At 34.7% G+C, this 16,463-nt stretch overlaps 1 protein-coding gene across 1 annotated transcript; it reads left to right on the top strand.

The window, feature by feature from the left end:
* Positions 1-11,905: 11,905 nt before the first annotated feature.
* On the top strand, positions 11,906-13,570 carry LOC143585707 (1-aminocyclopropane-1-carboxylate synthase 3-like). The gene is made up of 3 exons (XM_077067434.1): positions 11,906-12,181; positions 12,312-12,472; positions 12,577-13,570. The coding sequence occupies exons 1-3, from the start codon at positions 11,906-11,908 to the stop codon at positions 13,556-13,558; spliced, it is 1,419 nt and encodes a 472-aa protein (XP_076923549.1). The 3' UTR covers positions 13,559-13,570.
* The last annotated feature ends 2,893 nt before the right edge of the window (positions 13,571-16,463 follow it).

The raw sequence follows: 16,463 nt of genomic DNA on the forward strand, positions 1-16,463 counted from the left end.
TTAGACATAATCCGAAAGATTTTGATGAGCCATACGCGGTCAGTTTTGCATTGGGGAGAGAGTTGTTTCAGTTCACGGTGCCCTGGTTTGCTGTGATTACAAGTTTGTATGGGGAACATGAGGTCGATGGTCCCGAGTTTCGGGAAAGTAATCGGGGGTTTACTACGGGGTCTACTGCTTCTCGGCCTCACTGGATTTCGACCACCGATTTGGCTAGATTTTGCAGGACAATTGGAGATGGCGAGCATACGAGTACTGTTATCTCCTCGCAAATTCGGGATCCACTCCACAGGTATTTAAATAAGGTAATTGCTTCCACATTCGTGGGCCGAAAGTCGGGAAAGGATAATTGTAATAATATTGATTTGATGTGTTTAATGGCCACGGTTGGGGGTATGAATGTGAATCGAGCTACGTTGTTGTTAAGTCCATTTGCAAGGGGAGGTTGTAGAGCAAGTGCGGCCACGACTCAGTTGGCATTGGGACCTATGATTACTCGGATTGCATAGTCGTTGGGTGTGTTTGGACATTATCTGGTAGATTATTTTGAGGAGGGACCGGATACCTCTGTTGTGATGATGGATGCTGCTCAGAAAGCGGGCATAATGACTTATGGAGATCCACCGCGGATGGCGGATGTGAGAGCATAGGGTAGTTCGAGGGGGCATCGTGTGGAGAGGCCACCTGCCCAACCACGTCAGAGGAGACAGCCCAGTCCACCACCAGTACAACACCTGCAGCCCATGACCTTAGACTACATGTTCAAGCAACAATTACAGATAAGAGATGAATTGCATGGGTATAGGGATGAGTTCAGAGAGTACAGAGACGAATCGCGGGGTTACTTCAGGACCATGTTTGATCACTGGAACATTCCATTACCGGGTACTTTGCAGCTGCCGCCTGCTACTAGTGGTTTTGATATGGGTGGCACTGGGCATGTATATGGAGGAGGATCTGGTGGTTATGGATATGGTGAGGCTGGTAGTCATGGTGGAGATGCTGGTTATGGTGGTTATGGTCAGTATGGCACGAGTGGATTTTACGATGCATGTGTATGAGGATCAGGAGCTAGTGGAGCGGGTGATGATGATGACCAGGAGGATTCTGATGAGTAGTCGCTTTTGAAGGCTGCAGCTGTCCCGATCAATGTTTTGGGTCTTATTTTCTGGTTTCTTTTATTATGTTTTTATTATCCTATGGGTTGTACTGATATTATTATTATTATTATTCTGCTTATGGGTATGATGGGCGGTTTGGTTGGGACACTTGATGGGATTTACTCTTTTGGGTGGTTGCTTGTGTATATTATTGTTGTAGTTGAACTTTGTGGGTGTAGTTCACTATAAACCCTCACAAGACCATACTCGTCCACCGGGCTACCGGGGGGGGGGGGGTTAAAGGGCTTGTTGCATACGCTAAATGCAACCGTGATTCCTACGAAAGTAAGTTAAGTCTTTTAAACATTTTTACTCATTTAACAAATTTGGTTATGAAATTTATTAATCTCGATCGGTAATTTAAAATTAATGGTTTTGCAAACGGTTTAAAAGACCTATATTTTTAACATTTGTGAGAAGTTTGCTTTTACATGTTTGAGAGTTTGCAGGTTTTATTTTGAGAGTTGAGGAGTTAAGTTCACCGAGAGATCACCGAGGGCACGAGAGTTGCACATGAGAGTTGTATTTTTTATCAGATGATTTCGTTTTAATAATCTTCTTTGTTTTATTAGTTTTTGTGTTAAGAGAGTAATTGTATTTTTGTATATTTAATAACCACCATCACATTAGGCCCAGTTTTTTAAAATTGTCAAAGTGAATTTTAACCCTGTCCCTAATTTTAATTGCTAATTTTTAAAACATTGAGGACAATGTTTGCCTCAAGTGTGAGGATTGGGGAGAAATTTGAAAATTGTTTTCATGTTCCTTGAAATAAGATTTTTGCATAATAAATGGAAAATGATAGAAAAATCGGGGGTTATTATTCAAAATTATTATATAATAAGAGATAAATAAAACGGGAACACACTTAATTTGGGATGTATTGGTAGGCTCAGCCTTGAGAATGAAAGGATAATTTGATTGTTGACTTAATTGAACCTTAAATGCTTGACTTTTAGTGGGAAACGCCTTCAGGGTTTTGTTTGTTTAGCTAAGCCTGTGTAAGGACTGGAATGAAAGATTAGGCCATACTCAAGCCTTATTATTAGATTTGATCACCAAAAATATTTTTTAATATGAATAGTCTATAGTACAATGGTTGGATAGGCTTAACATTAGAGTATGCTAAATGACTTGTGATATAAACATAAATGAAAATACTGCGAAGTGGCTAATACTTCATAGGCGTATGGTTTTATCGCCTTAAATCCTGTATTGATGGGATGCCCCAGGGAACGGAGACCATGGGTCGGTATGCGGTTTATCATCTGGTATGCGTAAATCCTAAGTGGATTGATTCATATTAAAAAATCTTAAAAAGAGCAAACCCGCAGTTTATCTGCCAATTCATAAGTCAATAAACATGATCACAAAAAGTGCTTTAAAAGTACAAATTCACTACTTACTTGATCATCCACGGTGTTAGTCATATGAGGTCCCCGTGCTCGCGTCTCATTACCATTAAGAAACGGACCACACAGGACACGTCATATGTAAGCCCTACAGATGAATTCGTGCCTACTCACGTATGGTGATGGAATTCGGGGATATTGCTTAATAACGAGGGTATGTCATGTAGTGGGGGCTATTTACTAGCTGGTTACCTAATTGTACCTTAATCATATCTAATAGCCATTTTGGTAGACTTTAATGCTTAAGTTTAGGTTTTGGTTTCGATAAAATGTCCAAGATTGTCTTAGCTATTACATATGGGCTTGAAAAATTGTACAAATGTGCAAAATTTTGATCGTCTAATTTTAAGGTTTAAGTCAAGTTGGGGTGGTCTGGTTCGGTAAAACTATAATGAAGCATGGTAAGGCGACTTCAGGGCTTTGAGGTATGGGTTCCATTTTAATCATATGAACTAATAAAACTGTCGCACCTTATTTTTCCCGGTAAGTATTAAGGCGTGGGTCGCAATCGTGGTTTTTGTGTTCTTTGTGCCTAATTAAGATAATCTATGAAGTATTTTGAGAATGATCTCTGATTCTTATTCTATTGCAAAGTCCTTTTCAGGACGAAAAAGGATAAGTGTGGGGATGTGATGGTTGGGTAAAAGTTTGCTTATTTTACATATTAATTAGTTAGTTTTAGTTAAATAATCGAATGAACATTGGTACTTCAAGTATGTTTATGTGTTTTCAGGAACTTGGAAGCTATGGAGCTTAATAAGGATATTTACGAGCTTGGAATGAAGATCTAGAAGTGAGAGATTGGAAGTGCACGCATCACGAGGCAGTCAAGAAAAGAAAATAATTAAATCTGAAAAATTGTATCTTCGCGATACGCGAAGATGCAGGGGGGACAACTTCGCGATACGCGAAGTTGCAAGATTCTACCCCCGACTATTTTGTCATTCGCGATACGCGAAGGAGCTTTCCTGTCATCTTCGCGATATGCTAAGATGCTCAAAGTCGGCAAAAATTAGGGTTTGCCTTATATAAACCCCTTAACCTCCCCATTCGGATTTTTACAACTTCTAGAGGCAAAAGAGGCTGTGTTGGGCGACTTTCTACCATTCAAAGGCTTCCGGTTCATCTCGGGTTTGCATGTTCATCAAGATAAGTGATATAATCGATATGCCAATGCTTGGCTAAGTTTTTGTGTTCATTCTAGGGTAGGTTTTGTGTATTTTAACTTCTGACCAGATTCATATGCTTAATGTTTATGAGCTTGATTGAGTTATTGCTTAATTTTTTATTGATTATTTAAACAATTTGTGTTTGGGATTATTAATTAATACATTATTTGTTTGGTTGTGTTCATCAACATTTAGGGTTTAAGCTCTTGTGTCATTGACTAGTTATCATCAAATATTGTCTCTTAATTGGTTTTTAATAAACATAAGTTGGTAATTAGGTAAACCGAGTTCAATTGTGTCATCAATTCGGTTAGGGTATCGTTTGACATCACACTCCAACTACTAGGTTTAGTAATTACTGCGTAATCAAGATAATTGAATCTGGGATTAAGTTGAATGTCACATTAACCGAACCTAGAATGAATACTTTTCATTAATATTATTTACAAATCGTTTTAAGTAATTGTTAGTTTTAATTAATCCTTTTTCTAAAAACTGCTTGGCATTGTCTGTCCGACTTAGTTAATAATTAACTTGGTAGTATTAAAATTAACACTTTACTTGAGTCCCTGTGGAGACGACCTTACTTACCCGTACTAGTTATAAGTATTTAAGTCTTTAATTAATTATTTTTGAGTTGACCGCGACAACCTACGTCAGATACCGTAATGAACATAACCGAAACCGTCCTAATTCGCGTAGACTTACCGCCGCAACACCGGGGACCTACAACTAGGGGTGTCAATTCCTGACACGACCCAAAACCCGACACGAAAAAATATAGGTTTTTGGTCGGCTGACACGATCCGTTTTCTTAAACAGGTCAACCTTAACCCGACACGTTTAAAAAACGGGTCAACCCGAACCCGACCCGTTAAAAAGTGAGTTGACCTGTTAACCCGTTTAAGAATTTTAGAGAAGTTAATATTTTGATTTTAGAGATAATAAATTTTAAAATTTGAAGTTAAATACTTAGATTTTTAATTTTTCATATATCAATTAACTTTTAAAAGTAAAACTAATTTCTTTTTATACTACTTTATCTACTTTATACTTCCAATATTTATATTTTATTAGTTCAAACCGTTCATTCTCTGGTTATTTCTATTTGTTTATTCTTATCTTGAGCTAAATATGTGAATAAATTTTTTAATTGGGAATGAGAGGTAAATACACAAAAACAATTAGATCTATCACAAACTATTAATAACTTTTAAACGAATAAGAGTAATTAATTATTTAATTTATTACTAAGTCAATAGGTATTGTTCATATTCGTATATGGAAGTAAAATGGGTTGACCCGAAATACAACCCGAACACGACACGAATTTAAATGGTCGACATGACCCGACACGAATAAATATATGGGTTGGGTTTGGGTTGAAGAATCTCAACACGCTAACCCGCTAACCCGAACCCATTAACCTGTTAACCCGTCAACCCAACACGATTGACACCCCTACCTACAACGCCCGGGTTCTACTGACCCAATAAATTTCGCTTTAAATGTTTTATTTGCTAATGTATTTGTTTATTTATATGTTAATTTGACGATTTTTTAACGTTATAACGCTTGGGCTTTACCAACGTTGCTTATACCGTAGTGAACGTAATCGATATTGATCGAATTCGTGTTGACTTGCCGTCGTAACGCTCGGTTTTTACCCCCATGGTTTTACCAACGTTCGAGTTTCAATGCTCGGGTTTTACCACCGTTTGGGTTTAGCAACTGAACAAATGTTCTTTTAAACACTTTAAATTTTTATGTGTTAATCAACCGAACACACATTATTGCACAACTGCAACGTGAGTACATAAACAAATCCGACTTACTCGGCGCATTATGCGATCTGCACGACGCAACGCGCTGGGTAAAACACTAGTTTTAACTAAAGCATAATTTATTTGTTGCATAAAACATTTACTTATAAAACCTCGCCGAGAAAGAAATTATGATTTAACGAAGTTGTGATTGAACAGATTCTTAATTTGTTACCAGATAGACTATATTCATACATTAATGCATACTAAGTTATATTTTAACTACTTACCTTTTAAATTAAGTTCAAACATCAACTGTTTATACACTTAAAAATACAACCAATCGATCACAAAATCAATAAATCATCCATTATATGTAATAATGAATAACTGATTTCAAAGATTTAAGAGCCAAAGTTCTCACTAGAAAAAACCTCTTTATTAACCATCCATTCGGATAAAGTTATGATTTGCCTATATCGTACTCTCTCCAGATTTTATTTATAGTTTTGTTATGGGTGAGTTTTATCTAGGGGTGCAAATGAGCCGAGCTGCTCGCGAGCTACTCGAGCTCGACTCGTTAAAAAGCTCGATCGAGCCGAGCTTAATCGAGCCCGAGCCTTAAAAATAAGCTCATTTAATAAACGAGTCCGAGCCCGAGCTTCACTTATCGAGCTCGAGCCGGCTCACGAGCCTAAACGAGCCTGTCATATATATAATTTTTTAAAAATATATATATAATAGTTATTAATTAATATATGTAATGTTATGAAAAAATAAATAAAAATAACTAAATAATATATATTATTTTATACATAAAATTATAATAGAAAAAAATATATAAAAATAATTATAATTATATAAAAAATAATTGATAAATAGTAAACGAGCCGAGCCCGAGCCGAGCTTGAGCTTCAAAATCTGCTCACGAACCGAGCTCGAGCTTTGAAAATAGAGCTCGAAACGAGCCGAGCTCGAGCTCTGTATAAGTTAAACGAGCCGAGCTCGAGCCTAGTCGAGCTCGGGCTCGGCTTGGCTCGTTTGCACCCCTAGTTTTATCGAGTATGATTGTTATCGTTGTAGTTAGAATAACTACATTAAGTTGTCGTCTTAACCAAAGAATCAGCTAAAAGTACTTCTACTCTTGAATTCGAAATACTCCACAGACCTTACAAATTAATAGTTTTGCTATAGGTGTGATTTTACTGGGTACGGCTGCTGTTGTTAGAAGATCTCGTTTAAGTTGTCACCTCTACCTTGAAATTAGCTATAAATACTTCCACTCTCGAATTCGATCTGTTACTAGGATTTTGTTTACTTCTGAGGTATGAAGTTCTTTATCTGTATAATACATAAAATAGTCTCTTTCTGCTTAAAAAATAAGACAAAATAGAAAGACCCTAGTAACCAAAATTCCACACAAGGGTGACATGTTTCCAAACTCATAACCTGTACCAACAAAAAAATTTAGTGACAAATTTGGAAGCTGGAAACATGTAATAAGCTTAATTGTTTTAACTAGAGACAACCTTCAAAATTGCCCCCTCGACATAATGACTTTGTTGGCCCATAAATTAGCTGTCCATTGGGTTACTTTGGGCCCATTTTCATTCAATCCAATACATACAATTCTCAAGTGGAACATGGAAACGTGACTGGCTCGGTCCTAGTTAACTTTAATGACACAAGGTGCTTGAATGCATACAAAGATTCCAACCATTTAAAAAAAATCATTTGGACTATTAGAAGTATATGGCATGTATAACATTCACTGGAAGACCATTAGGGGTGGTGTGTTAGTGGTATATTAAGCACCTAATTTCCTTTTAGAACATATCTCATGTTATAATTTTAATATCACTTGATTCTTTGCCATAACCTATTGAAGGTCAATCACCTGCTATTCATCGGATTCAAGTATTCGATTAGACCTGATAAAATAGATATCGAGCGGTTCTTTGTGTATAAGGTATCAACTTGTAGTAAAAGAATCCCCACACACAACATCGTTTGTCGTTGGTGAACCTACTTGAAGTGGATCTTTTGTATAGATTCCTTAAATTATAGACAAACAAAAATCAAGGGACCTAAATGGATGATTGAGAGGAAACAAATGGTCAAGACTATGTCTTCTGGAGGAAGGAAACGCTAACATGGAGAGTCTTGCGCATGTCAACATTGCCAATCGATTTTTGTTTCTTGCGGTTTAAGGAAATGGCCCCTTATACATGTTTGTTTACACATAAAACTGATTTTTCTTTATTTAAAAACAGAAACATTATTTCTTTTAAGAAAATACATATACAATGGAATAAAAAAAATTAACATAGAAATACATAAGCTCATTATTGATATTCCATACATTAAATTAACTATTTTTTTTCATACTACAAGTGTATAGAAATGATGAAAAGCTCTCATAAATATTTGTATGTAAGTAGACAAGTTAAACTGAAAGAACATTACATTGTCTGGATACTAAAATGTACATGTTAGTTTCAAATATTTAATATATTACTACTGGTTTGTTAAATAAATAAAAAAGTTAATATTTGAGAATAATTTGTTTTCCTACCTAGGAAGAAAAATCAATTTATGGCGATATTATATGATCCGAATTCTATTATTTATATTTAATAGACAAAAACATACAAGAACGAGATCATGTTTCAGCCCATACGGCATTAAATGTCTGTGAGGAGAATTAGATGTTATTATTGTTGCATCCAAACGACAAAACAAAAATATATATCTGATATATATAGCTATTGTATGTACAATATATATGCAGGTTGTTATAAAAGAAAAGATTTCTTTGTAACACATCATCGTGTTAAATTCCTGCTATAATATGTTACAAACATAATATTTTAATTTAAAAGTGAATACACAATTTTAAAAATGTATACCAAATCAATATTATAAAAAAAAAAACCCTTTCTAACAAATGCTTTCACGACTCTACTTTTCATCAATAATAACTTCCTATAATTTCTATACATGGCTCTAAAATATGTATAATTTCTTTTCTTTTATTATTTTATTATTTTTATTTTTTATTTTTTACTTTTACAGGTTGAATTTGTTAAAAATGCGGATTAATTTTAGACAAATTTGTAACTAAAAGGAAGTAAAATGTGTATGAAAGACAAGAACATTCATGAAACGGGATAACATGAAATGTAAATATATATAAACAATTACGTGTGGTAGATTTTTATTTTTTCAAAGTTTCAATAACAAAATAATGTTTTAGTGACTTTTTAATCTCCAATATATATCATCAATATACTTTTGGAAGTATTTAAAGGGGTAGTGCTCTCACGACACCCTAGTAATTTTCTTGGGAAATGCTGTTGGTTTGAATCTCGTGTGTAATAAAGTATCATACTCAAGCCAGGATTTTACCATAGTAAATCTACGAACGATATGTTTTCATGGAATTGGACCAGTTATACTACTAAATCTAAAATAATGAGTGATCATGTGAGGTCAAACATGTTGGTTAAGAAAAAGTATATGCTATTTAACTAATGTTCCAACTTTATAGATCCTATTTAATTTACTAATTAGGGAATCTTTGTTGATCATATTTAAATATTGATTAATCATATACAATTAGATGTTTAGTTTAATGTAAAAATAGATTCTAAATATAAAAACTAAAATCTTAAAAACTTATTCATCATATCTAATTTACTATAAAACGATTACAATAAAGTGGCAGGCAAACGGGCAACAAGCTGCGCCGCAACCCCCTTTTGAACAGCAAAGCCAATCCTGCTAAAAAGCGAAGCTTTGGGACCTAGAAGCTGAAGAGGTTCCGTGTACGACTCGCTGAACCCTACTCAAAAATTTCACAGCCTCTGGAGCCAGAAAACCAAATGTATCAACTGATTCTAAATCAGTTGGCAAATATCAATGGGCGGAATAATTCTTTTTGTTATTTTATTTTGCAATTTATTATCAACTCACAAGGTGTTCATACGGTTGAAGCTTCGAACATTCCAAATAAAGGAAACTCATCTCGCTTGAACAATTTATAATGTATAATATGGTTTGATTCACGGTTTAAATTATTTATGATTTGGTATATGAAATGGTTGTGTAAACAACAAACACTACTAAACAAATAGGTATTCCCTATGCCCTATGGCCAGTTGTCGACGATACAATTCTGCTTGTAATCTCAGAGTGATCATCAACATAAATCCCAAATGAAATTCAAACCATTTCTAAAAGAGAGAACTCTCGTTTGCATCCTTGTGATTTCATGACGGGAGCACATTGAGTCCAAAAACGTAAAATGACCGATCAAATGGGTTGGTTTAAGTCCATCCGTCTATTGATGTTGGTTAGAGGTGCAATACATACTTTTCATCTCTATATGAAACCTTCTAATCACTTTGCATCCACCTCTCATAACTCACCAATCATTTTGCATCCCTCAACAATATATCCCTCACCACTCACCACTGGTGCTACCACTTCACACCGCCTGCCACCGTACACCACAGTCACAACTTATTCAGAGAAGAAAATTAGAGGTTTTTTAGATATCATACAGAATCACAAAAATTAGGAATCCATAGCTTCCTAAGATAGCATAAATGGGTGTTTAATGGTTTGGTTTGATTATACCACATCACAATCTCTTAAAGATTCTCTAAAATACATAACCACACATCTCGGTCATGTCTCATCCCAATTTGAACTAATGGCAAATATAGAAAACATTATTATGATACTCGAAACAAAGAGAACCCCTGAGCTCTAGTCTAAGTTCGATCTATTTATAATGTCGGATAACACTTAAATCACTTCTTATAAAAATTTTCAAGACTCCCGATGGCGTCCAACTCCACCTTTCAAGCTTATTTAACAAAATATTGCAAGGTGAGGAAAGTAAGAACTGAAGAACGCTTTGAGCCAATGGGGTCAGAGCTGCAAATTAAAGATGAAGTCTATGTGACAACAACGAATAACGATGATTATATATCATCAAATAAAATGTATTGTCGTTTTGTTTTGTTTTTCTAAACATCAAATAAAATAAACAAATCCCTTATATCACGAGATTTTGTCACTTTATATTATCGCTTTTCGTATAAAAAAATCAGCTAAAAAGTGAAGACGATCAATGTTTCAAATTTGGAAGTGATTAGTGTTTGACAAAATGGTGAAACATTGATCAAATTGTAATTTCACTTATATTTCTACTTCAATAAATCAAGTAAGAGGTTGACTTCAAACTTCAAACCAGGTGGCCGACATAAGTAAAGAAAAATGGGCCATGGAAGGGAGGAGGCAGCTGGTCGACCTTTTCACGATGAAGGGCCCTAGCTTGCTTGCCTTTTAACCTCTTGTCGGTAATAGTTTTTAAGGAAGAAAACACTCGTTTTATGTATAGTTTTCATGTTTTTAGGACAAATAAAATGATTTGTGTATAAATCGAAAGAAAGCCTTTTTATAATTACCAAAGTATTTTTATATGAAATGTTTCTTTAAGTCATTTTAGATATCAATATTTCATTTATATTGTGAATGGATTATTTTATATTATATTATGATCATTTTACAGCATAACCTTGTACCTGAAAAAAAAATTACGTGATAGTGTCATGGGGTTTTACTTTACACATTTATCTTTTTTTTACCGATCACATATATACTCTCATAGTCACACTAAACATTTTGAGCGAATCAATTTTGTTTTGAGAATCTGCATAACAAAATATGGTACAAACAAAATTACATGTTGATATTAAAACAGTTAATAAATTAGGCGTGTTTATGCAATGTTTACTTTTAAAAATTTATAACTTATGTTGTTGAAGTATATGCAGGGATAACAAATTAAATTACGTGTTGAAATTAAAACTGTTAACAAATTTTAGTAAACTAAACTTGCTAGTTTGCAAAACTTGGCTTAGTTAATAAGTACAGTTTTTAGTTTGTCACATCAAAAACTTTAGTTGATTAACATCCAAGTTGAGTTAATTTTATGACCGGTATCATGGCATACATAGAACATGTATAGTACTATATAAATATACAAACTTCGTATACAAGTTTAGGCCATATGTTATTACTTGGGCCCTATCTCTTGATTATATGCTATCATTATCCTATTATTATTATTATATCTAGTTTTGTAATTTGGATATCAAATTACAATACATATAAAATTATGCATAAATTTTTTGGACATATCCCGGGAGAAGAGGATCTGACTTGGCATTCTCTTTACAGCTTGTATGCTCTATATATATTCCTTCCAAACACACTAACATAATCACTCACTCCTCAATATTTCTTCCAAATCACCTACAGTCTCCTCTGCTACTTAATTTCTTTAATTAATATATCTCTGCATCATATTCAAAAACCGGCAAGAAAATATGTTGTCAGCAAAGGTTACATGCAACTCTCACGGACAGGATTCCTCCTACTTCCTGGGATGGGAAGAGTACGAGAAGAATCCCTACGACGAGGTTAAGAACCCCAATGGTATCATCCAAATGGGTCTCGCTGAAAACCAACTCTCTTTCGACCTTCTTGAATCTTGGCTCGAGAACAACCCGCAGCCTGTGGCGTTCAAGAACCATTATAATCAATCCATCTTCAAAGAACTTGCTCTCTTTCAAGATTATCATGGTCTACCTGCCTTCAAAAATGTAAGCATTTATATATATACATATACATATATATATATATATGCATGTTTCTTTGTATATAATACCAATTATATATTTCTTTTGATTTTGTGTTTGTGTAATTAACGAATTGTGATATATGTTTTTACAGGCTCTAGTCAAGTTTATGTCCGAGATAAGAGGAAACACCGTTAGTTTTGACGCGAACAACCTTGTACTCACTGCGGGTGCAACCTCCGCAAACGAAACATTAATGTTTTGTCTTGCTAATCCAGGAGACGCGTTTCTTATTCCAACACCGTATTACCCAGGGTATGTAGAGATTTCTATATATATGAATCGTGATAGCAAGACCGCTCTTAGTAGTATTTATTACTTTGATTAATCTAACGCGCTAAATTATTAATATTGTGTAGGTTTGATAGAGATCTGAAATGGAGAACCGGAGCTGAAATAGTACCAATTCATTGTTCAAGCTCAAATGGTTTCAGAATTACCAAATATGCCCTTGAAGAAGCATACAAACAAGCAGAAAAACAAAACCTTAAAGTCAAAGGAATCTTGGTCACAAACCCTTCTAACCCATTAGGCACGTCGCTAAGCTTGCATGAACTCGACCTCCTCGTCAACTTTATCACCTTAAAAAACATCCACCTCATTAGCGACGAGATTTATTCTGGTACTGTCTTTAGCTCTCCATGCTTCACTAGCATCATGGAGGTCCTAAAAAACCGAAACCTCGTGAACACCGAAATCGCAAAGCGAGTCCACATTGTGTATAGCCTCTCCAAAGATCTTGGACTTCCGGGGTTCCGAATTGGAGCTATTTATTCCAATGATGAGCGTGTTGTGTCTGCTGCGACGAAAATGTCTAGTTTTGGATTAATTTCGTCGCAGACACAACACCTATTGTCAGAAATCCTTTCCGACGAGAAGTTTACAAAAACATATCTATCCGAGAGCCGGAGAAGGTTAAAGGAAAGACATGAAATGATGGTGAATGGGCTTCAAAAGATTGGAATTCGATGTCTTCAAAGCAATGCCGGTTTGTTTTGTTGGGTGGATATGCGACATCTTTTGAGCTCAAACACTTTTGAAGGTGAAATAGAGCTTTGGAAGAAGATTGTTTATGAAGTCGGGTTGAACATCTCACCCGGTTCATCGTGCCATTGTAGTGAACCAGGTTGGTTTAGGGTTTGCTTCGCAAACATGTCGGAGGAAACCCTAATTCTTGCCATGCAACGAGTGCAATCTTTTGTAGACTCGATAGCTAAGAAAAGCATGCAAGCTCGTCACCAGCAGTTATTAAGCAGAAATTCAAGAAGATCAAAGTCCCAACCTAAATGGGTTTTTGAACTATCGTTTCATCAAAGGGAAATTTCCGCCGATGAACGTTAGCGGGATGGCGATTAAGCGATCTTGATATACAATTTAATTGCTTATTTTGTTAGTTCTTCAATATATTTATTGTATATTGATGTTTTTTGTTGTGATAGTTTTTAATTTTGTGACATTTTATTCTTGAAGAGAGTGCACTCAATCCTTGTGGATTAGCAGTGACCTATGTTTCTTCCTTTGTAAACTCGTTGAGTAACTTTAATGAAACTTATCTTTCAATTATTCTAAAGAATTTTCTTATCCCTTCAATGGACTCTATACAATGATGAATGCTGATTACAATATTTGAGTTTTAACTTCTTTGAAAATCATTTCATATTTTTTTAATGATACTTTTAGGTTAGACATTATTATTTTGATTTTTTTTTGAAATGGTTGTGAATTATGAAAAAAATTAGGTTAACGGAGAAATAAAAAAAAAAAAGATTTTGGTGTATCCGCTATTGAGAATAGCGGATTCGGAGAAAAAATTTGTATGAGCCGCCATTACCAATGACGGATTACGAATGGGATTCCGTTCACACTTTATTCGCTATTGACAATAGCGGATTACATTATACACTTCCTAACCCTTTTCAAACTAACTAACCCCACTAACCTAATTTTTTTTCTAATTCACACCATTTCAAAAAAAAAAATTCCTATTATTTTATTATAAAACTCAACCAAATATTCCAAAAAAAATTTTAAGTTCTAAATAATGCCGATCATGAAAATGTTTGGCTTCACAACATATTATTTGGCTTGCCAAAAATACCGCCTTTTAAGAACTATCGGCACTAGACATTGTTGCAACATCAACAATTCAACATCATGCCTTTCTCTAGCTACTACTTATTATCTTAGTCATTCGCTAAAATCATGTGTTCTGGTGTCTAAAACTCATATTTGTCTTCTCTACAAGTTTTGACGTAAGGATCTAATTATTATGAGGTAAAAAGTTAATAAAAGAAATATAACTAGAAATGGATGCATAATTACATCCATACTACTTTACCTTAACCATAAATTTGAAAAAACCCAAGATCCCCACGAATCCTTTGCTAAACTGGTTAAGAAAGGTAATTAGTGGTTGCTTGAATGAAATACGCAAGCTACAAATGTATCTGTTTAGTTCGGTTAATTGACACCATTAAACATAATGACACTACAAACAAAATGCCATTTAGTGGCATACGTTTTTACTAGCATTTAGCTCTTATGCCACTAATTTAGGCTTTTAATGACACTTTGCGTTATCTTTGCATATAACACATTTTTAGTGGCACTTAGTTTTAGTGCCACTAATTTATGATTTTAGTGGCTCTTTGTGTATGCCACTAAAAATCTTGTGTCACACAATTTCAATGACATTTAGCTCTTGTGTCACTAATTTAGATTTTTAATGGCACTTTGCGTATGCCATCTTTGCTTATAACACATTGTTAGTGACATCTAATTTTAATGCCAGTAATTTATGATTTTAGTGGTTCTTTATGTATGCCACTAAAAATCTTGTGTCACATGTTTTTAATGGCATTTAGCTCTTGTGCCACTAATTTAGATTTTTAATGGCACTTGGCGTATGCCACTAAATATCTAGATTTGGGCTCTAAACAAACTTTATTTTTTTTAGAAATTCAAGGTTGGCCCGGAATCAAATAATGTGGATGAGTCGGACTTAAATAACTTGGCTGCGCCGGACAATACATGTATATATTTTTTTTGATATTTCCAAAAAAAAATACACCACCAAACGAAAACATGGTGGGGCCGCAACCCCCTTAGGCCCAAAGAAAGATCCGCCAATGATTACATACTTGTATCAAGAGCTTCCGACATAGTACCAAAGAAACACACTGCAACAAATAGAGGTGGGCAAAAAAACCCGGTTAACCGAACCGACCCCGCTTAAAGTCAATTATATAAAAACCTGTTTGGAAGTGACTGAAACCATAGGTTTAAAACATGTTTGTAATTCTATTTGCTAAAACCAGACCCGAACCGAACCGGTTTTGGATTTAGGCTCTTTTGGCAATGTACGGTAGATAAAGAAATAAAATTATAAAAACAATAATTTTATAAAAAAAAAGAAAAAGGTCAGTCCGGTTGAAGCAATTTAATAAAACGTGCGGCTCCCGATAATTGAAACCCTAAACCCCCCATTAAATCCATTCTCCGATTCCATTCTGTTTAAAAGATCGATTACTTTGTTCTCCATCACAACTCAGCTCCTGTAAACTCAATCAATTCGATTCCATTTGGTTCTCAGCCGATTGTACGGTTCATCATCGTCAAAATCCGGTAAGAAAATCGAATCTCAAGCGTTACTTACAAGCACTACACTCTGTTTATTGCTATTAATTAGGGTTACAATTGTATTTAGTGTTTTATGTTAGTTGTTGAGAATGATTCGATTAATGATCATTGAAAAGTAGCTTCTATGGTTACAGCTAAAGGTTTGAATTGAAGAGTTAGAGTTTTAAAACCATACATTCTGCCTGTCATTACTTGGGGAAGTTATGGTAGCAGGTAGGCTTAGTTACCCACCGGTGATCTATGGCAATAGGTTCTAAGTGGTCTATGATAGCCGATAAATATGATTTGGTAATAATGTGGAGTAAATTATGATAGGAGACTTATGGTAGTAAGAGCTTTTAAAGTGGTAATATATTTTAATAGGTTGATGATGATAGATGTAATAACCGACTAGAGATCTTTGATAACAGCTTTTAATTGTTAGACATTTATCAGTGGTCTTCAGTTCGTCGATTTCACTTATTCGTTTTGTTTCTGTTGACCTGATTTTATCGATTTCAAGAGATGAGCATGATAATTGATAATTTCTTTTGACCTAATTTCATCAATTTTATCGATTAGATGCTTCATGCTCTTTTTCGTAACCTAATGGATTAGGTTTTGGTTT

The sequence above is a fragment of the Bidens hawaiensis genome, unplaced genomic scaffold (assembly GCF_021521415.1).
Source record: "Bidens hawaiensis isolate Kalapana, Puna unplaced genomic scaffold, B.hawaiensis_p1.1 tig00034149_1, whole genome shotgun sequence".
NCBI lineage: Eukaryota > Viridiplantae > Streptophyta > Magnoliopsida > Asterales > Asteraceae > Bidens > Bidens hawaiensis.

Bases quoted from the DNA above. Each gene is read 5' to 3' on its own strand.
- LOC143585707 (XM_077067434.1), top strand. From the start codon at position 11,906: ATGTTGTCAGCAAAGGTTACATGCAACTCTCACGGACAGGATTCCTCC. The intron at 12,182-12,311 runs GTAAGCATTTAT...ATGTTTTTACAG, and splicing joins GTCTACCTGCCTTCAAAAAT to GCTCTAGTCAAGTTTATGTC. The intron at 12,473-12,576 runs GTATGTAGAGAT...AATATTGTGTAG, and splicing joins CCAACACCGTATTACCCAGG to GTTTGATAGAGATCTGAAAT.